Below are 23,352 nucleotides of genomic sequence, written 5' to 3' on the forward strand. Positions count from 1 at the left end.
TTGAGAAAATCATAAGCAGAACCAGAACCAATTCTGAAATAGAAATATGCTACGTTCGGGCATATTTTGTGAAGGATAATGGCATAAACTTTACAAAGGTTACCCGCCTCCCCATCAGCTCTGAGGACTTGTTTTATAAGTAATATTTAACTACATGACATCACCAGCACATTTGGACAGCACTAGCATGAAACTTCAAAGTAGCAATTGCAGCTACAAGTAAGCTAACTGTACGCAGTCATATTTAAGGTATATCTTGACGGCTTTTATGTTTATATTTGCAATACATCAGCAGGGTGAAGCCCCTTTCCCTCTGCACTTAGTCATCTTGGCGTTTGCTGCGCCATCAGCGCGCAAGTGCCTGCATAGCATTTTACCACTAAGTCACAGGAAAGCTTTTCTTGCTGGTTGGACTATTGCCATTAGCGCTCTGAAATCACTCTGCCAGCCCCTCTCTTAGCAAATGCACCTTCTGACGTCACTGCGGTGGGCTCGAATTGGAAGATTTTATGTCCCATCACAGCATGTGTCGATCTTGTGCTTTGCACTGCAACGTGACTCATTCTGTCCTCATAGCACATACACAATGAATGGGTTTGTCGACACCCCTCCGTGTGAAAAGGCCTAAGAACCATGTCTCACGACGGTCTAACCTCAGCTCATATTCCCTATTCGTGGGCAAACAACCCAACGCTTGGTGAATTCTGCTTCACAGTGATAGTAAGAGCTGACATTATAGTATCAAAACGCAACGTCACTATCAACTCTTGCCCACCACAAGACACCAAGAAATGTACTACCAGTCAGGAAAAAAAGCATCATCATATAGTATGTACACTCACATCTGGCATTCAGCTGATAGTAGGGCTAGACAATCATGCCAAGAATAATAATCACGATTGTTTTGATTGAGATTGAAATGACAATGATTTAAACAATTATTCACTGATTTCACAATTTGGTATTTATTCAACCACTAAAACTCAACTACACAAAACTCTCATCATAGCCTCGTGTTCATCCATCCCTGAACGTTGAACACTTTATTCTTGAACAATCTATTCTTTTTGTCAAGTACAAAATGGCCTTGTAAATCTCAAGTGAAACTCAAGCCTTTTGCATTTTCATTCTGCTGCGGCAGCTGTTGAACCAAGACGGCAATTGTTTTGAGTTTCTTTTTTAAAACGTGTTTTTGGTTTATTATTTTTTTTTCCATTGCTTTTTCGCTATGCCGGGGGTCAAATGTTGAGTGAAAAGTTTTTTAAATACATCTAGGGTTACTTTCACATGAGTAAACTGTCCCGTTCTGGACCTTAATCGTTTCCCTTGAATTATAACCTGTTAAAAATTGAGAGAAGCCATCCAAATAAATTTCAATTAATCGCTCAGCCCTGCCTGACTGTTTAGTGCTAATTCGTTTCTTCTGAGGGTGAAGGGTGACTAAGAGCCTCGGGCTTATGTGCTTCTTCTGTCGAGTGTCATTTTGAGACAGTTTGTGATTTAAAGAAAATGTTGATCTTTTGCCTTGAGCTCAGATAAGATAAGAAAACTTTTATTCGTCTCACTATGGAGAAATTCCCAATTAAAAAAAGATAGTGCTTGACTTGACCGTGGCAACGTATCAGACAAAGGTTTTCTCAAGGTCAAACTTGAACAGTTTCTTTGAGGCAGAGAATATCATCAGCTGGCACCAGATCAGCTCATCCAGGGATGACAAGCCCCGACTGCCATTGACTCGTGCACCATGATGGAGACAAAAGAAAAGGAAATGTCCCAGAAAGTCATGAAAAATGATTTTCCCCAAAGAATTTTACACCACTGGAGGACTCCATCAGGTTCTCCTGTTGGCTTGTCTGAATTTCAATCCTTGTAGAGCTGCTTTGCCATACTCTTTTTCCAACACAACTACATGTCAGAGCCCAACTGATCTGAGCGACAGTAGATGTTCTTTTTTAAAAGAAAAAATGTTTTTTATATAAAGACTATGAACGACAGTAATATCACTTGCTAGCATAAGTCACCTATCTATTTATATGCACAAGTATCATGATTATTTCTGTGTTTATAGAGGGCAGGATTTGATCATTCATGAAAATAGTTGTCAGTGCAGGCAGTTGCTTTGGATGCTTACTGTCTGTGTCTATCAGAAGCTTGTGATTTTGTCTCAGACCACATAGGAGGCAAACCCTAAACGTGATGTTCATACAAAGCAGCATTTACATTTTCGGAGTGCAATCAGTAATCACAGGAACAAACATGAGCACATTTGTTCTTAATCAAAGTGACTTAATGCTATTCTCGAAAGATGGAAGACACGCATAGAAACAATTGCCATAGAAACGTAAGGAAAGGTCGCTATGTTGTCACGTCAGCCTGCTTCCTGTAAGAGAGAGTTCCAGTGAATCACAGATTGTCGCTCTTGAAAATCCTTTTGTCTGAGACCAATATCCACAATTATGCTTTAGCACACATAGTGTAGAAATGTGAAATGGACTGAACATGTTTGTGACCCCTTTAATTACCCAGCTGTAATCTTTATGTGCTCTCTGTGCACTCGTGCATGGATGATGAGCAATGAGTGTGTATGATGGAGGAACGACTGTATGTATGACCTGGAAAAGATGGCAAGTAATCGATTCAGATGACCTGTCACAGAATTCAGGCCCGAGGCTCACAGCATGGAGGATAGACTCCCATAGTGACAATCAGCAATTAGGAGAAAAACAGCAGCAGTGGTCCAACTTTTTTACTTCATTATCCCTGATTTGTGTATTTTTGACAGTGCATAGCCACATTATTGCGAAAGAACAGAAATGGCGGACAGCACATTTATCAATGACAAAAGCAAGTACATTTTGTCAGTTGGACTGTGATGTTGCATAGTTGAAAAACAGTTACAATTTCCCAATTTCTAAGCCGCGTCCTCTTTATATAACTTGTAATTATACGCGGCAGTGTATGAAACTATTTGCATTTCTAATTCGCATCACATAAACACAGAACTTGAACGTTGCAAGGCTGTGAAATTATACATTTGAATACGTATGTCATGCAAATTAAAACGGTAAGGAATGCAATTGTATTTGTTAAAAAAAAAACATGGGCCAATACTTACTAATTTACACATGGAAAATGAAAGATTTGCCTCAAGATATTACTTTTTAAGACCTTTTGTGGCTCATCACTCCTCTTTGTGTTTTGCTACCCTTTGTGTCAAAGTTGCTCAACACAAGTGTATCTTTCTACCCTGCCATTCAGAATTAAACTCACAGTTCCTGAAAGCAAAACGTTTCACAATTTCAGGGCAGTTGGATCAGATGTGCTGCAAAGTGTTGCTACGTGAAACTGTGGTTATCGTATCAAACGGGTTTCCTGCGACTGTCGAGCTGCAGTGCACTGTTTGCTCGTCCTCACCTCAGGGGAGGTGGAGTGGGGGTGGGGGGTAATCCCGTTTGAATCTGCTTGTTTCGTCAAACCTCCTGAGCTGATTAGCTTGAGAGGCTTTCCATGAAGCAGTAACAAGACAAGCCAAATAAATGACTGAATTTCCATCCCCATGTGATTGGGTGTGACGACTGGGAACTGATGAACTGTCAATCATAACTTCTCATTAAGATAAGAGGACGATAGAGTGGGATTTTTGTCTGAATCACGTTGGCTGGAACGATAATTAATTTGGTTTGTCTTATTTTCTTTTGTCGGTAATTCAGTCAGGTAATTGCTTTTACTGAGGAAAATAAAACACTTTTCATGGTTTTTTTAAATTTGCTTCATCCTTGATAATTCGGGATAACACTGCCTTTGTCACTTCTGCTGTCACTCCAATTCTTCTACTGTTCCTTGGTAGCTTTGATGGAAGGTAATCGTAGGGCACACCTCTTAATCAATTAATCCTTTGGCATGATAGATAAATCGCGTTACTAACTGTATTACTTTTTCCAGTTGCACATGATTACTTTTCAATCACGATAACACCATTGCTGTTATTGTCGAAAAATGCGTCACATGACTTAAATGATGAGATAATTGAAGCAGCTTTATTCAGACCGGCCCACTTCATTTTAGTTTGTTAAATTCACAAATTCTCAAAGGAACGAGTTCAGATCGTAGTTCACCATTCAAGACTTTTAACTAAGTTCACCCGTTCAAAAAGAAACCAATTTATATATATATATATATATATATATATATATATATATATTTTTTTTTAAACAAAATATGATGAGAGTCATTACCCTCCAAACAGCTTTCTTCAGTCACTGTGTTTAATGAATAAACAATTAATAGCTAAATATAAATAAACAATAAACCTTTCAAAACCCGGGCTGACTTTTCTATTTGTCACCTCGCTGTGAGGTAACCGCCATCATCCTCTTGATGATGCATGTGGCTATGCTTTTTAACCACATCAGTAACCTCAACACCAGAGATTAGAGAGCCCGCCAAAGAGACCCCTGACTCCACTTCCTCAGGGGAAGACATATTATTTCAGTGGAATTAGGCGGAGTATTTCCTCCACCAACTCATACGACCCTCGTTGAGGTCATTTGCTCCCCATCTTCACAATACACAGTGTTAATGGTGCACTGCTTTCCTCTCCTGAGCTGACGGATGGGGGACTAGAAGATACTTCAAACTGTCCAGAAGACATCAGAAGACTCCTGACATCGTCCGTGAATCTGCAAAGTTGTTTTGAGAACATCTGTTGTTTGAACATTTGATTTGAATTTAATCCCACTTGAAACATTAGGCGTGAAGTGGACATTTGAGGTGATGATAGTAATTCAGCAACACAGATGCTTCATTAAATCTGCGCGGCAGTGACGTGACCCCATCTTCAGAAGTACTCCATTAAATGACTTTGAGGAGCATTGCCTCCCCAAATGATATGTACATCCTCCCACCTCGCTAATATGGTGATATGAGATGATAAAATGAGCTCCTACATGCGGGACCGTGTTTACTTCGGTAAACAGTGTGCCATGTGACATTTGTGTGTGTGTGTCTGTCTGTCTGTCTGTCTCTCTCTCTCTCTCTCTCTCTCTCTCTCTCTCTCTCTCTCTCTCTCTCTCTCTCTCTCTCTCTCTCTACACTTACCTGTATATACCTGTATACTTACACGTACTGACTCAAAAGACAAAACCTATCAAAAGGGGAAGTTAATTAGTGTGAGCCATATTTAAATAACAGTACGAATTCCAGTTGGCTGTTGGCTCATTAGCTTGCATGTCTTCCCTCTTCAGCTCGCTTTTGTTGCTTCTGTAAATCCTTTATCTACAGCCAAAAATGTTGTCCCTTCAGGTTTCATACCAACTCAGTCATATGTTTATTCCTGCCATCTGCGAGCTGAAGTTTGCAGGGAAAACCTGCTCTCAGCAACTACAGACAGCATTTTTTTTAACTTACTTTTCCTAAAAATTCAGAGTCACTTTTATGCAGGGATGGGTATGTCATTTCGCCAGTCAGCATGGCATCATTATTTCACTCTGTCCCTGGTTGTTTACAGCCAATCGGCGTCAAGAATGTACCTACGATGTCACACGCAGGCGCTACACTAGCAGACGCGTAGCCAAAAAAATAAAATAAAAAGCAACACACACACACACACACACACACACACACACACACTAAGTGTGGTGATTGAGGAAATAAAACAATATTAGACAATGTCATTGCAATGTGTGAAAGCAGTTGTATTTATTTATTTGTTTGTTTGCTTGTGTCTTTTTGTACTGGTAAACACTTCCTCAACACCGATTGGCTGTCACCGCCAACTCAGACAGGCTCGGCCTGCCTGAAATAACGACAGCATGATGATTGACAGATTGGTGTGCCCACCACTGTTTGTATGGTTACTTCAGCCATCATGCATGCATTTTTCAATCCTTTGGAGCATTTATCGAACTCAATTTTTAACACTTACCAATTCATCTGTAAAGGCCAACTCTGGCCTGTTAAGTTGCATTAAGTTGCTATGTATTGTTATATTTTTAACCAAACTCTTTGTTTCATTAATTTCTCATAAAACTCTATCTGGTGTAACAGTGGATGCAAACTACACCCAGGGGTATCTTGGCTCTGCTGCTTTTGTCTGTTATTGCAGCTTCAGCAACAATGACTATTGTTTGTATGCAAATGTTGGGTAATTTCAAGCAAATCCACGTGGAACAATGCTTCATATACCCACTGCCGACCCATATAAAGGAATTTTTCTTCTCTTTTGCTTTTGTGGCCCATATTATCCTCATTAACATCAGAATAGTGCAATATGGGTGTCTCATTGCCTACATGGATGATAGAGGTATGAAAGCAGTGAGATAATGCATTCATGCATCTTCACTACCCTATATTTCACCGTCCGCCTAACTAAGAAGATACAGTGGTGCCACCCAGTTTGATCACAATCCATTCTGTAACGTCACTTGAACTTTGAATTGCCTTTCAGAAAGAAAAAAAAAAATCTCATTGCGATGCATAATACTGTCTTTGGAGTAATTTGTTACATTACAAACAATACAAAAAAGCGTTTACATCGAGAACAGATGTTCCAAGTAAATGTTTAACTTATTCATTGGCATTCAAGTATGAACAGAAGTTAAGTATCATATGACTGTTTTAAACAAAAAAACACCCTTTAAAGCCTGTCATAAGGACAAATCCTTATTTAAATGTTATGTCGCTCATGCACATCATGAATCTTATTTTTTTTTTACTTTTTACACTATTATTATACCGTATAGTGCTTTTACACATTTAACATTAACCACTGTGGAAAAACAAACACCGGTGTGAATAACCTCATAATTCAGCTCAGTTCAAATAAGGATGGGTATTTTTTTTCTATACAGTTACAGTGCATTTACTCATGCTGTGCCTACTTTTAAAACAGTACTGTATTTGTAATGTAACACTTAGAAAGGTTCATAGCAATTTCTGTTTATTCTCCAAAATAGAGCAATGAGAATAGGCCATAATATTGGCTTCATTCTAGGGGGCCAGCAAACAATTTTAATGTCTGATCACTTTTCCCCGATCTTGAAACAGCCTGAATGGGCGATCCTGATTTTTGTTGATCCTGATTTTTGTTTTTTTTTCTTCTTCAATGTTCCAATCTTGTTTTATTGTAAAACGCTGAACAATACCTCTGAAACAATACAAATGGGTTGTTTTAACTGTATATGAAGTAGTTTTCTCAAATAAAAATGAAAAGCCTATTTGTCATCTCACAGTTGAAGAGGACTGTGGCTAATGTTTTCAGACCTCTGCGGAGGGTGATGAGATCTGTAGCGACAATTGGTTTTATTTTTAGGAATCTGATGATCACCAATCCCCCAAAATTAAGGAAATCTGTGCTGATCCCGGCAAATCAATCGATGCACCCCTACTTTATTTACCACTCAAACCTATTATTCTTAAACTACATTTTTACAATTTTCTGATCTTGTGGAATTTCATACCGTACAATTATTCTATAAAGCAACACATTATCTGCTGTAAAGTTGTATTCAGAATACGTATTTTATAAGAGAGTGTGGTTATAATTAATCATAAAATGTAGCTGAAAGACAAAGTAACAACCATCCACGCTCACACTCACACGTAGGGACAATATAGAGTGTTCAATCAGCCTGCCTTGCATGTTTTTGGAATGTGGGAGGAAACCAGAGTAATAATACTAATAATAATACATTTCACCTGGAGAAAACCCACACAGGCCCGGGAAGAACATGCAAACTCCACTTAGAGACGCTGGAGCTGGAATTGAACCCGGTACTTCTGCACTGTGAGGTCGACGCGCGAACTACTGGACCACTGTTGCGTGTCAAGGCTTTTGACTGAATTAAACCATTAACATCCAGTATTTATGTTTTTTTAAAGGGAGCAGCCCATCTTCAGCGCCCGAGCTCACGTTTTCCAGATCGACCCGGCTACAAAACGCAATTGGCTGCCGGCCAGCAAGCATGCCGTCACTGTGTCCTTTTTCTATGACGCCAGCCGCAATGTCTACCGCATCATCAGTGTGGGCGGGACTAAAGTGAGTGAGATTCCATCAGTAGTATCTGTATGTCTCATGTGCAGATCACACTTCCAAAGACATCATAGATACTGTGAGAGTCACACAGGGTGTTGCTAGAGTGGTCAGATAACTCTGTAATAAGCAGCACAGTGCTTTGACTCATGCATGACTACCTTTCATTGAGTTTGTTTACATTACCGCAGATGACTTCTGGCGCTTGAGAATTGTATCTGCACTTTCACTGTTTAAAGCTCTGCGTCTCTTGTTCACTCTGCTTTGAAAAGCTTTTAGCGACAGATTAAAGCAACTGGCATTTTGCTAGACTAATCCCCAACATCAGATGGTTCACTTGACAAAGTTAGTGAACATATATATAATTTTTTTTATAAGCTTTTTCACTTAGCCTTTATATCGGATGGTTGTGGGATGGTACTCCGATTCCGTCTCCCATACCTTTTTTTGAGCCGAAATTTCACGGCACGTCACCAAACAAAACTGTCTCAAGCAGTGCATACACAATTATGGACAATCTACCTTCTAGTGAAATAGCATTTCATTGTTCTGCGTGTCAGTGTACATATGGGGTGACTAAGTCCGCTCCTCAAGGGCCCCTATCCAGATGTTTTAAATGTCTCCCTCCTGCAACACACCTGATTCAAATGATCAGTCCATCAGCAAACTTTGCCAAAATCTGATAATGGGGACTGTGTTTCTTTATATTAAAGTATGTATTAACTGATTCCAATATTGTCCAATACTGTAATTATTTTTGACCAAACACTGACAAAAATAAAATAAGGTGAATATATCTTTGTTTTGGGGATAGAACAGATCACGGGAAACATCTTGGTTTGTGAACATTACGCAATGAATGAGGTTCGTACAACTGTACTGACACTTCTGAACTGCTAAACTCACATTCCTTGTTCTTTTGTTCTTCGTGGCGGTAGGCTATCATCAACAGCACCATCACCCCTAACATGACCTTCACCAAAACCTCCCAGAAATTTGGCCAATGGGCTGACAGCCGGGCCAACACCGTTTATGGCCTAGGCTTCTCCACTGAGCAGCAGCTGCAACAGGTAACAATGAAAAAATGGACCATTATTTATTAGTTGATGTGTAAACAAAATCGATAAGGAAAGGTTAATGATGATGAACATGATCAATCTCAGTCCAGATTAATCCTGACATGTTTGACCAGATCAAATAGGAAAAAATGGCTTCTGTGTTTAAAAGGAACTCCGGCCATTACAACAAACAGGTTTCAAAATACAACCACTGATGTCTACTATTAGAACATGTTGTTAGAAATATATAATAATTTCTCAGACGTTAAAAAAAAAAAATCTTGTTTGTTTTTAACATAATTTGAGACATAGCGGCTGCCGTGTTTTTGTGTGCGTAACGTGTTCTGGGATGATGATTGGATTGGATTGGATACAACTTTATTGTCAAATGTGCACAGATGAAATTTCTTCCCTCCCAACATAAAACAAGAAACAAGAGTATGTGATATAGTTGCTGCCTGAACTGCTGCCCTCTGGCACACAGAGCAAAACAATTGCGAACTACTACTAGCAACAGCGAAAAGCTGTCAAAATGCACCACTGCGCAGCTTTGGGATGGTGTTTTCAATCAAAAAGAATGCGAGGTAAATCTCAATAACTTTCCTAATGAAAAGAAAATTAAGAAAACAGTGGGAGGATGCAGTTGGAAGAGCCCACCTGCCCAAAGGCCCTAGGCCAGTTGTTCCTAACCTTCTTAGAGGCACCGAACCCAACCAGTTCATATGCACATTCACCAAACCCTTCATTAGGGCCAGGGTTACGCGCAAGATGTGATTGGCTATTGATCGACTCTAGAATCACTAACTGTCAGTGTGCAGTTGTAAAAGCGTCAGCTCCTCAGGTCAACCGCTTGTACGCGTAAATAGGTGACTTGGCTCAATGATTTGCTGTTATTATGTGATACTGTTGGTCTCCAAGTTGTGCATTTGTTGTTTTCTTGGTTGTGCATGGCTGTGAAAGAAATGCACTTGTATTGTGACTCCAACATTTTTTTACTATCGTACTATATTTTGAAGAATGAGAATACAATTTACAAACTGTCTGGGTCCTGCAAAAGCTGCCGAAGTGTGCCTAGACCGCCAAAATACAGCAAAAATATCTCTTGTTGGTGAGGGGTCACTCTCTCTGAAGAGTAAATAGAATGTCTGTTTGTAAACTGTCTAAATCTGTAGAAAAAACACGTTAGCCGCAAAACAAAATATTTTTGTTTTTTTGTCACTACTGTAGTTGCCTCAATAAAATTGCTGCTGTGAAGAACTGATTGAGGGTGACTCAATGATTTATGTGTTTTTATTGCACCAGTGAGTTTGGGGTTTATGCGGACAGGCTTTATCGCTGTGTCACCTCTTTGTCCATCTTTAGTTTGCAGAACAATTTAAGGAGGTAAAGGAGGCGGCCCGGCTTGCCAGAGAAAAATCCCAGGAGAGGTATGAACTGGCCAACCCCGCTCTCAACATCGCCGCTCCACAGGTGAATCATTAATGCTGATGCAAGCTGATGTTTATGAGAATGCTGTTGCCTCGTCATAGCTTAGGTGTATTGATATGTGTTTAAAAGAGAACATTTTAGTATTTTCTTTGGCGGCTTTCTGGGTGAATTAGCAGCCTCAGACAAGAGGGAACTCTGGCACTTATGTCCATATCTATACAGTTGAATTCTTTGCTGACCGAATTGGTTATTGCACCTCATGAGTCCTGCACAGAGGGAGTGGAGGGAAATCTCGCTCTCATCGCGGAGGCCACTCTGATGATTTTAATTTTTTTCCTAAAATTCAAAACAATCAGGACACGGGTGTAATGAGTTAGCATTCTGAGATTTCTGTAACATTTGACAGCTCTGTGTTATTTTACATAAACACCCATTTGCAGTTTTGCATTTCAGTGTGTTTGATTGAGGTGTGATTCAATTTGATTTTGTTGTTTTGGAGATTTTTCATTTCCATTTATGTTGCGTCTTTTGTAATGTGTTTTTGTTTTTTCCTTGTGATTCTTTAGATTTTGCATTTGCTTGTTTTTGTGTGTTTGCGATTTGTACTTCAAGTCCACCATATAGAACATGCAATTCTGCACTCAGTTGTAGTCTCATATAAGAAGCATCATGAGCATTGTAGGATGATAGAGAGTGAAATAGAAGTGTTCGTACCTCAACTAGCCACAGCATGGTAACCACAAGCAATCAATTTAATGAGGTCTAATGAGGGACATATATTCATGTAACCGTATATACTGTGCACTACATCACACCGAGAGGTGTTTCAGAGAATTTTGCTCCAAAGCATTTCCGACTATAATCACAGTCGTAAAAATAAGAATCTGACCGTGTCAAGAATTTTCCTGCTAAAGTCAAAATGACTCATAGTTTATTGAGAGGCTTTGAAAAACACTTCTAATTACAACAAAGTATCATTTTAAAAAGTAATTAATTAAAAGACTTGAAAAAGTCATTTGTATGGTTTTAACTTAATTGTACTTATGTATTAGCTTTAAAGTGTATGGAATAAAGTGATCCAAAATATTTGCAGATAATTGAAAGGATAGCCAGAAGTCAAATGTTGACTGCATACAAACATCATTGGAAGGATAAAGAACAAGTCACAGCATTCAAGGCTTGAATCAAACTCTACTTTTCTTTCAAAAAGCTGGAGAGTAGCTTTGGACAGATGCCGTATTTTGTAATAGTGTGAGTGGGAAATGAAATTCCTGCCCTTGCATGTCTGCTTGGCATACAAGAGCTGCTGTAGGCTGGAACAGCGAGTGCATTCTAGATACTGTAAACCTGCACACACAAACGTCATTGTTGTCCCTTTGTATGACTAAACCTAGTAACTTTTATTTCACTCTGTCTTTTTAAATCTATGTTCTGATTGGCTGATGACCAGAGCAGCGTTTACCCGGTCTCTTACCCAACCTCGGCTAGAATAAGCTCCAACTCACTTGTGAACCTAAGTATAAGCACCATTGAAAATAAAAAACATCTGGCAAAAAGTAGAACAGCATGTGAAGCTCCCTTATTTTGTTTTCCACTCCATCCAGCGTTAACATGGTCTGTTACATGAGCAGATGTGTACACTGCAGCCTCTGCGATTTAAGGACAGCAGGCAGTAAGGTGCAGTGTTCAAAAAAGGTCAGAAGTAATTTTAATGAATTTTAATTCTTTATCTTCATTTATTTCTCAGACATTTTAGACAACTCTTTGCTTAAAGCGGAAGTCATTGAGAAATGTTCTTCTCATTGAAATGTTCTGTGTGCCCCCACTAGTCTAAACATGGCATTCTGATTAATATGGCGTTCCGGAATAAAAATTAAGCAGAAAAATCCACCTGTTTTTATCCTTCTCAGATGTCTGCAATTTTGTCCAGTATTGTCACCTGCCGTATACTGAAAGTGATGTCACAATCCTCATCTTGTGAACATCACGGCTCACCTGTCTTCTGGTTTTTAAGGCTCAAAATACCTTTTTTTCTTTGAAGGGAAATGTTGCCAATCTCTGACTTCATTTGAGGAGCAATCTAATAATTTTGAGGAGCATTTTTTGCAGGTTAATCCCAGGGACAAAGGGTTTTAGTTAACAATAAAAATACGATAATACAGCGGCAATTTTGAGTGTCGGCTTGCGAAAAATTCTATCGAATACCAAGTGCTCTGATTAATTATATTTTTACTGAATACATTTCAGACTGTTGATCGCAGTTTTCGCACACTAGGTGACATTTATTTTCCTACGTTACACATTTAGACATTCACTGGCACGTCACAGTTCGGCAACTGAAGAGGAAAATAGTACATTCGTGTCGGCAACTTAAGAGACGATTGAATCATTTTTATGAAAGCAACCACGGGGGAGACAAAGCCTTTGAGCATCTAAAATAAAGATTTACTTTCTTTTCATTTCTGCTGCTCACACTCATTGAATCGTGTGGCCCGTTCATTACAATATGTCATTGAATCTGCAATATTGGATGTGGCCATGTGTTTGCCATAAAATCATCAAATAATATTCGTAAAATTGAGTTCAAATTACATAACGCAATCAAATGCTGTGGTTCATTTTTAATCCACTGAGTTGTGGATTGACGGTACATTTCCAAGTTGCAACTGACCGAGGCATATTCACAAATAGATTCACTTTGCCACATCCAATACAGCTGCAGCATTGACGTACTCAAGAAGAATGTTGTCTGATAATACAGTCAAACCTCGGTTTTCGAACGTCTCTGTTCTCGACCAAATTGGTTTTCGACCCAAAATTTCTATTTTTTTATGCCTCGGATTACGACCGAAAATCGGTTCTCGACCAAACTGAGCGCACTTGAATGCGCCACTTGACTCCTCTCGCCTTCCTTACACGAGGAAGTGACGCTTCCTTGGGTAGACGAGGAAATGACGTTTCCTCGTGTAGTGGAAATTCAGGATTTGATTAGAAGCGACGGTGCTATGTGATCATATCCAAATATATGTCGCAAAATAAGTGCTGTCTGTAGGGGATTCATAATAATTGCCCAACCCCCCTGTACACAAGCCACCCCCTCCCCCCACCACCACCCAACGGGCATTTAATGTGTCCCACTTAAGTTTGGGCTCGGGTGACTGGATTGTTTTGTGTGAATATGCAAAAGAGACAGACTCTTCAGAAGAAGGAGGTATTCCTTAGACATGACCAACTCCATATTTCCTTCCATTATCATATCATGCAATTGTGGCAGGTGTCCCAATACTTTTGTCTCTGAAGAAAAGTATATGTCAGCTGGATGCAGAAGCATCAATCATTTGTTTGCCTCCTAATTGGGACCTTCATCACACAAAGTAGCCCATCTATGTAGATGCAGGCAGAAAGGGAAACGAAATGCCAGTCATCTATATTTTAAAACAATATCTTGGCATTGAAACCGTGCTTGAAAAGAGTGTGTTGTGGCGTGAGGGGCACAGGTGATTCAAGGGAAGCCTTGCATGTACTGATGCATGGAGCCATGAATAAGTAATGGGGGCTTGTGGTCTCAATGAAGCTCAGAATGTGGAGACAAGAGTTTTAGATAAGCTCAGAGAGCAAAATGGACTGAGGCTCAAATAAATAAGTAAATAGTGTCATGTACTTAGAAAAACAGCAGCACAGACACATCACGATAAAAGCTCTCGGGAAAGCAACGTCTTATTTAAAATATCCAAGATCTCAGAGTTGCAAAGCCTCTTTCCCAAAATGTGTCCAGTCCGTTTGTTCACTCAGTTTTGCATTTGACGACAAACCTACAAACACACACTCATTTGGACGTCATTTATGCTTGTGCCTGTCTTTTTGGCTTTCTTATTTCATTGATTTTAGTTTTTCCAAAAAAGCTTTAAAAATGTATAATATATAAAATTTATGACTGTGCTACACTTCCTGGGATCATCTCCCAGTTAGCCAGCTTGAGGATCTGTTTCGTTTTTTTACTTCTGTTCTTCCACATCCAGCAAGCACATCATGACTGTTTTCAATTTTCTCCTTTCTCTCCTTTTCACTGATCCATCATGGGATGTCGACACTCCGTCAGCTGTCTCAGGTATGTGAAAGGTCACACCAATCCCTAAAGCAATATTAAGGCGGGTATGTTATGCTATTCTTAGTTATTCATCTCTGTGTTGCATGGATGATCTTGTTCAATAATTAATCTGCACTCTGACTAAATCTGACTTGAGAGCAAATGTAACTTCATAATGCAGCTTGTGGTTTCCACAAAGAGAACAGTCTTTGTTACCACTGGCAGTATAAGTGCAAATATGACTACCACTCCCTAGGAGATTTTGTTTTCATTGATGTGGCTTTTCCGTTTGTTTGTCTTGTTTTTTTTTTGTTTTTTTTTTTTTATCTGTTATGGTGTTGGTGATGGGGCTTGATTTTTTTTTTCTTTATCATGGGGAAGTAGGTAGTCTTGAAATGATATGACCACATTCCTTTTCATGGCATGATATTAAAAATGTTCAACATGAAAAAAATCATTTGTTATGGGTGAAATCGCAAAAAGCATCTATCCATCCATCCATCCATTTTCTGTATCCCACGTGTCCTCATTAGTGGTGAGATGGAGCCTATGCCAGTTGACTGGGTGATAGGGTACCCCCTGCCAATCACAGTACACATTTAAATAAATAACCACTCAGACATATTCACACCCATAGCAGGGTTTTTCCTGGCTCAAATGAAGGCAGAGGTGGTACCATCCTGACCATGCGTCATGACGTGCATGTATTCTGTAAATTCAACGGACTCACTTTCTTTTACCGGAAACATACTGTAAGTTCAGAGTTCCAATAAGAATATGACTATCATCACGTTGAAGCATTCATGTACTAAAACTTGCATAGGAGAGTGATGGACTCATAGCTTGCTTTGATTTTTCTGTTTTTAGTTTCCTTTCGTGGGATGCCATGCTCCTCTACATGTGTGGGCTTTGTGTTTAATTACATGCCTCCATATGGACAGGCAGTGCTGGAAAGTACTAGATTATACACCGTCCTCCTTGGGGGAATACGGAAAGACCGGCTCAAATTAATATTACAAGGCTTTTCTAGTGCAGGAGTGTAATGCCTCAGCTGTTATTTGATGCCTGACCTTGGTTTCTGCACAGAAAGGAAAAGAAATGAAATGACAGGGAGTCTAGAAATGTGCAAAAAAAAAAAATAAAATCTACATCATCTGGAAAATCTGCGGGGGGGCACTCATTGCGATTAGCTGACAACCAGTTTAGGGTGTTACCCCGTCTACTACCCGAAGATAGCTGGGATAGGTGCCAGCATGCCGCGACCCTCATGAGCATCAGCGGATTAGAAAATGGATGGCTGGATGGAAAAAAAAAGTCTGTTTTGGGTTATAAAATATCTGAGAGAAAATTGCAGGTCCAGTGGAGTTTGTTTTCAAATCTCTAAATGACCTCGCGCCACCTTACCTCTCTGAGCTCATCCGCCCCTACACACCTGCCCGGCGCCTCAGGTCTGCGGACCAGACATTATTAGAAGTACCAAGAACTAGACGGAGGCTCAGAGGGGATCGAGCCTTTTCTGTTGCTGGTCCCTCTCTCTGGAATGACCTCCCAACTGAACATTCGGCAAGCCTCCTCGCTGCCCATCTTCAAAACCCGCCTCAAAATTCACTTGTATTCTTTGGCATTTGACTCAGCATGACTTAGATTTGTTCTTTGTTTTGCTGTTCGGTGCTTTCTACCATCTTTATTACCGACTTGCTTGACTGTTTATTGTATATGTTGAATTGCTCCATGTACAGCACTTTGTATGCAGCGATGGCTGTTTGAAAGTGCTCTATAAATACACTTGAGTTGAGTTGAGGAGAGCCAATGAGTGTGCTGTGGTAATCAATGTATAATTCTCTAATAAACGTAAGACGAGTGCATTCAAACATTTATATTTTATGTTACGCTCCTTACCAAAGTTGTTTGGGGGTCTGCTTAGTCAGATCACACACTAAAATTCACCCCCCTAAAAAACTTGTTAATGTTTGTTGTGATTCAGTACAGTGCAGAAAATGGATGGATGGACTTTGGAAAAATTCAGAGCACCAGTCTTCCAGCAATGAGGCCGACACTTCAGCCGAGTATAGCCGTTTAGGGCACCTCATTTTCGGATAGGCGGTAGAGGGCTTATTCCCTGGAGGTGGACTTGGGGGGTGGGGGGGGGGGGGGTGGGTAAAAATTGTCCCTTGTAGTTTCTCATTTTTCTCGTTGCCACTCAATTGCAGAGCACAAATGGACAAAAAGCCATTCACATTCACATATATGGACAATAAAGGCTCTTCAATTAACCTAACATGCATGGTTTTTGGAATGTGGGCAGAAGCCACAGTACCAGGACACATTCCACACGAGCACACAAGGGAGAGCATGCCAAGGTAACTCAAGAAAGTTGGAGACAAGAATCAAACCCAGAACCTTTTGACAGTGTGGCACATTTTCCAGGACAAAACATTAATAAAACTTTTATTTTGGTGACTTACTAAGCAAACAGTTTGTGTATTTCTACGGGTTCTTGTTGGCATAGGAGCTGTCGGATGACCGTCATTCTCCGCCACTGCTGACAGTTAATGGACCGGGGGAGGAAAAGCTGTTTCGCAGTAAAAGTGCAGAAGTGGAGCTGACAGTGGAGAAGGAGAGAGTCAAGAAGATGTTGTCTGAAGGGTAATGACATTGACATTTTTTTTTATCTTCTCTTTGACAAGATTTTCTTCAGGGTCTCAATTTCAAGAATTTAGTTATGTTGATTAAAAAAATGCATTCAACAAATTGAGATGATCCCCAATACAAGAGCTGTAGCAGCCAAAATACTGCTGAATTTTGCTTGACATTACCAGAGGTATTGATTTATTCAATACTGTTTGTACAGTAATTTGTTGTGATGTACAGCTGCACTGTCATTTTGTCATGTTTCTAATATTTTGCCATGCCCTTTTTGCTTAATAAGGTAACTAACAGAGCATGCAATTGAAGGGAAACTATTTAATCCTGCACTTGTGCTCACTTCTCAACTGGATGAAACACCTTTTAAGCCATTATAATTCTGAGAATGAACACACTTCAACAAATTTTGCTGAACTGTAACAGTGGCCATGTGATCAAAAGTCACTTAACAACTCTTGCGGTTATGCACCCAGAGATGAGCTGAAAGCCAATTTGGTACTCAAGTTTTGTTTGCCAATTTCAAGCGGCTTAGACTGAGTGGAGAGCAGAAAGTGAAAGTGTCCAGAACCTGATTAGGTGGATTAATGCAGGTTCCAACAGGAGACTAGTTCCACAGCCATACGTTTTTTTATGCACTTGTTGGACTATTTGCCCACCTTTACTCACACGGCTGAACTCAGAGTCCTGATTGTCAGTGATTTTGCAGTGGCACATTTATGAGGTCACATATCACGCATGCACTGCTCAGAAGTAAAAATGTTACTTCTTGAGCAGATGACTGTACAACAAACCTTCCAGAAGCCTTTCCTTGTACACACATTATTGCACACAGTAAAAGACACACAACAGAGTGATGTAACACGGCGGTAAACACATTTTTAAGTGGAGCAGACACTGAATGAGGGATCCACTCAAGAAAAAAAAACCACAACAAAAACTTTGCCTGGAGGAGATTTTGTCCTTGTATTTCGGAAAAAGCTTCAGACATTTGATTGGCGCAGATAGCGGGAAGCTCCATTTTTCTTAAATGACTTTGAACCTGTGTTTGTTTGTTTGTTTTGTGTACCTTGGCCCTCCCACTGGTCTGTATTGTATTAAGGAAAAAAAAAACTTCATGAGCCACATTTGATGAGTTATGCAAAGAAGTAACTTAATGCGTTTTAAAGCGCTCTGATTTGTTTGATACCCACACTAAATCCGGACTTTTAACACCATTTCATTTCCATCGTGACTTTCCTCTACGATCCACTGATGCAATTCAGTACATGGCTTTTTATTTCTCAATAAAGGTAGACAATAAACACTTCAGTTGTTACAGTCCCCTATATGGTTAAGGAGCTAGCTTAAACAAGTTTTACTTCTGTATTTTATCAAGTCAAGTACAACTTTATTGTCAAATGTGCAGATGAAATTTCCTCCATCTTAAACAGACAACAAGAAGAGCCGCCAACTATTTCTTTCCTTGCTTCTCCCTTCAGCTTTAAAATATAATTACTAATTTTACATTAAAGCCACTCTAGAAAATAAATATGTATCACTATAAACAGAAAATAAACACCAAAGACATTTCCCGTGTTCTGTGCTCTGATCATTTTAGTGTGAATAAGTACTGCACACATAAACCGTAGCATATTAGCAAAAATAAAACATCAGAGGTGTCCAGGCTGGTCCACCAACTTTTGTGTTATACTGAAAGTGATACTACAACAGGCTCATCATGGCCAATACATGATTCTCTTAATTCCATACCAGTGAGGTTTTGAAGACATTTTAAGATACAATTACAACATATTGATGTTTTAAATGTATACATTTGTGCAAGATTACATAATAATGTGTCACTCAAGTGAGATGAACATTAATGACACTTATTTTCTTGTCGTTATGTCCAATCAAAGTTGAGCTCTTGGAGCAGCAGTGTGCGCACATTTTAAAATGCTTTTTTTTATTTCAAACACCACAAATGCACTTTGTTTGCCCTTCAGTTTCAAAGCAGAACGAATGACATAATAGGATAAAACAAATACTCAGTGTGCGTAGCACAAGACAGAAACACAAGTTTGTCAGGTTGCTTCATCTAGTATTCAAGATAAGATAATCCTTTATTTATTCCCAAAGGAGAGATTCTGATGTTACAACAGACACAGCAGATTGGTTCAAAAATAAATTTTGCTATTCCGATAATATTTCTTGTAAGATCTCTTCTGATAATTCGTTACAACAGTAAATGAACCCTATCATGCACCCTGTAACCTGATGTAACATGATAAACTGTCCATTGTAGTAACCGCTGTCCCTGAAAGGGTTAAAGAAAAGAATAACTTGTGCACCATTTCCCTTATTCATGTAATTGTCATGAGTGTAAGTTTGTGGCTATAGAATAGATTGGGTTTTTTTTTGCAATTTAGTTTGGGTGTCAAGTCACAACAGTCAGCTTTTTTACCCACTGACACGCTATGCTCCAATTTATGCAGAAATTAGTTTCGTAGCTGAATTAGATGATATATCCCTTGACCTACAAGGAGGGGAATACAATTATTCACTTTACAAACAGGTTGACGGGCTTTTGTCTTGAAATAACCGAATGAATGAAGGATTTTGACGTCAGCTACAGGATGTACACTTAAATGTGTGCGCCTGTGCGTGCGTATGTGGACGTGTAAGGCTGCGACTGCGACTGCTCTCAACAAAAACACACTATTTCTGCCCCTAGGTCCATGTGTGAAATCAACCTGGAGGCAGAACTCTTCACATTGCAGGACAGTAACGCCAAGCTGGTGGCAGCGCTGCAGGAAGCCAACGGCAGTGTGGAGCAGTGGAAGCAGCAGTTGGCTGAGTACCAGGAGGAGACAGATCGCCTCCGAGAGCAGGTGGGCAAATTACAAACCTTCATTAGACTGCCACCTGATATGAAAGTGACTCGGACCTGAATGTCTGGAATCCCCTCGTGGTCCTGCCGCAAATACTTAAAACTCTCATTTCATTAACCTCCACCCCGCAAAAGGCTTATAATTGCCCAGAGATGCCACAAGATGGCTGCAAAGTATTGCATGAAGTTTCTTAACTAACTAACTAACTAACTAAGGATGCTCATTCAGGCGCACCTTTACCAACGGGGTCACCTGCGCAGAATAGGACGGGCCTACATTACGCAAGGGCCAATCAGATTTTAAAACAACAACAAAAAAATCCCAGTTTGTTGATTTTCCCTTCAATCACTTTACATTCTGGTCATGAGTTGACCAACCCACAGGCGATTCTTTGCAGCTCTATGGCTCTAATTATAGTGTCTTAAAAGTCTGAATAGTTTCACATTAATATGCCACTTATTCAACCTTCTGTCAGTCACTTCACCGCTGCAAAAAAATCATGAAGAAGCTTTAAGATGCTACCGATATACTTTTAGTTAAATGTCATGTATAGACAGCACTCAATATGTTTACAAATACATTTGAGCGTTCTTGCAGATATGTTAGAATGTACTTGAAGGCTATGTGCGAAAAATGTTTTCCCCGTATTTCCATGAGCTATTGACTAGCACGAGCACAAAAAAAAAAATCTTCGCATTTGGCATATAATATACCAATAAGGTTGAAAATTAACGAAGGAAGCATTTTTTATTCAGATATTTATTGTTTCCGTTTGGCATTTTTTCCCCTGCCACGGGGAATGCACATGTGCAAGTCAAGTCAAATCGTCAAGGTGACTAAATGGAGTGATGCAACAACTGGCCTTTGGCAAAAACAACACTCATTGTTTATGCCACACTACGGTTTCTTCCATCAGTGAGGAGTCCAGTTGAAGGTTATCCCTCAAATAGACACACACATCAACACACACAATGCTGCAAAGTCAACCAGGTGGCTGGAACTAGAGCAGGCCTCCAGGGTTTGGTGGGGGGGAGGGGCTGACACCCTATACTGTCCAGCTTCCTTTCCCTCCTTGCCCCACTTAGAGGACCATGATAAATTAACGTTAAGAATCCCTTGTCACATATTTTTCATTGTATTGTGGAGAAATGAGGGGTATATTTTACTGTATATGCATGCAGTACAATCTGTTATATGGTATTGGAATGAAATGGATTGCTGCACAATTTAATGAGATTCAATGTAGGTGCTGTTTTAAAAAAAAAAAAAAACATTGAAAGGTTAAGAATGCTAGATTTTGACTGTGAGGGACAAATTCATTTAACAATGTTCATTGTGGCTCTAGGTTGCAGTGATGTGGAACTGCTCCACGCCATGTTGACACAAATCACAAGGTGTTCCGAACAAAATGCCAGCTGAGCGTGTTTAGCTTTCTGTGCTTTTTTTCCTACTGTCCTTGTTGACTGTCACTTTGATAGCGATCAGAGAATCCCTTATATACCGTAGATGTAGAGTTCAGAGAAAAATTGAGCTTTAGGGTGACTGTCGCTGTCACGTACAGAAAACACAAGTGGGCCTGCATGGCTTTTTTGAGGCTCGATTAGGATTTGGAGTATTACCATGAAGAAAAAAAAAACACGTGTTATCATTTCATACACTTTTGTATTCATTCGTTATGCATTGAAGCAAGCAGTAACATAGATGGCTGCAGTTTATGCATCACAGTGCCCGTAATCAAAATGAGTCATGAGTCATGCCCAGATTTTGAATTGTTTTCCTCTTTGCAAGCTGCTTGGGCAGCTTTGTACAATTGACAATAATTTTGCACACTCATTTTGCCACCCGCTGTGCAAAGCTACGTAACAGCTCGATTTTCTTTAGAAAGCGAATAAACAAACAGCATTATCAATATCTTCGATTGACTGTTTCATAATACCAAATGTTTTGGCTGCAATGATCAATCTTTTTAATTAAAACAGAACTTGAAATTCCATATTGATTTTGTCATAACTCCGAATTGATGAAGACAGTGTAAATTGTAGGCCAAGATTCGGCTCTTGTTAAACATGGCCGATCAAGTTTATGTTATTTGTCTTTCTTTGTCATATTTGAATGTATTTAGACACAGAAACATGCAGGGGGTGAGGGGGAGGGATCATAATCATAATGTAATACTGAGAAAGTAATAAAGGTTATGGAGAAGCCAATATATTAGTGCTTACAACGGGGAGCTTATTGAATGGTTATTTAAAGCTAATTTGAACCCTAAGTAAACAAGTACTCGATACTGTTTTTTCAAATTATAGTCATGTGGCACTTTTTTTATTATTAATAAACTTCATTCAGATGGAAATTGAATGCTCCGATTGGTGTGAAAGCTTTGGAGGCACTGAGCTGTGACGGAAAACTGTAAAGCACTGTGAACCATGAAGTTGACTTAAGGTAGTTGTTTAATAATATAATCATAGCTCACCTTTTTTTGTCTTTTGAGAATGGATGTTTATAAAATAGGAGTAAATCTTACAAGAAGCAGCTACATAACCCAAATACCCTAAATTTAACAATGTTTGTCTTAATAATAATGAGAATAGGGATTAAAATATTTCTCTTCTTCTCACTTTTTCAGGCTAAGTCATAATTAAGTTTAAACATTATGCTTTGGTTGTCTTGTTTATGTTGACCGCTGCCTAAAATAAATATTATTCATTTATTTGAATGTAAAAAAAGAATAAAGTGGGTCAGAAAAGGAAAACAGCTTACATAAGTGTTCTCAGTGTCACATCTGATGTTTCACTGCTGTGACTACTGCCAGTCCAGACAACGAGGGGCAAAACGGATCAAGAGAATTTGCATAATTCATATATCGTATCAATGTGGAGTATGATGTACATCAGAGGTCACCAGTGTGGTGTCCGCTGGTACCAGATAGCCCCCAAGGACCATATCAGTAGCCTGCGGACATGTTCTAAAAATATCTCACCAGTGATGGGCCATCGTGTGTTCTAGGAATGTTGTAGAAGTGACCATTTGATTTTCTCAGCCATTAAAATTACTTTTGGATGAAGACGATCTGTATCTGCAAGTGTGTGGGCAGGCTGCTGGTGACCTTAATAATCATCTTTTTAAGTTTCTGTGTGTGATTTTTTAAATTGTTGTAGAACCCATTGAGTGACCCGCTGTTCTCCCAGAGGAGAGCAGTCGTGTGGGATTTGTGAATGATACCGATCATTAAGG

At 39.5% G+C, this 23,352-nt stretch overlaps 1 protein-coding gene across 3 annotated transcripts in view; it reads left to right on the forward strand.

Annotated features, from left to right (window-relative positions):
- homer3b (homer scaffold protein 3b) overlaps positions 1-23,352 on the forward strand; it is a 38,881-nt gene that overhangs the window by 5,839 nt on the left and 9,690 nt on the right. For 2 of the 3 annotated variants that reach the window (XM_019875307.1, XM_019875310.1), the window contains 6 exons: positions 7,879-8,035; positions 8,968-9,099; positions 10,450-10,557; positions 14,615-14,623; positions 17,112-17,248; positions 19,962-20,118. In XM_019875307.1, coding sequence (XP_019730866.1) covers positions 7,879-8,035; positions 8,968-9,099; positions 10,450-10,557; positions 14,615-14,623; positions 17,112-17,248; positions 19,962-20,118 — 700 coding nt within the window. The remainder of the gene's footprint in view (positions 1-7,878; positions 8,036-8,967; positions 9,100-10,449; positions 10,558-14,614; positions 14,624-17,111; positions 17,249-19,961; positions 20,119-23,352) is intronic. The other variant, XM_019875309.1, reaches the window with a different exon arrangement.

This window comes from Hippocampus comes, unplaced genomic scaffold, assembly GCF_001891065.2.
Source record: "Hippocampus comes isolate QL1 unplaced genomic scaffold, H_comes_QL1_v1.1 scaffold132, whole genome shotgun sequence".
Lineage (NCBI taxonomy): Eukaryota > Metazoa > Chordata > Actinopteri > Syngnathiformes > Syngnathidae > Hippocampus > Hippocampus comes.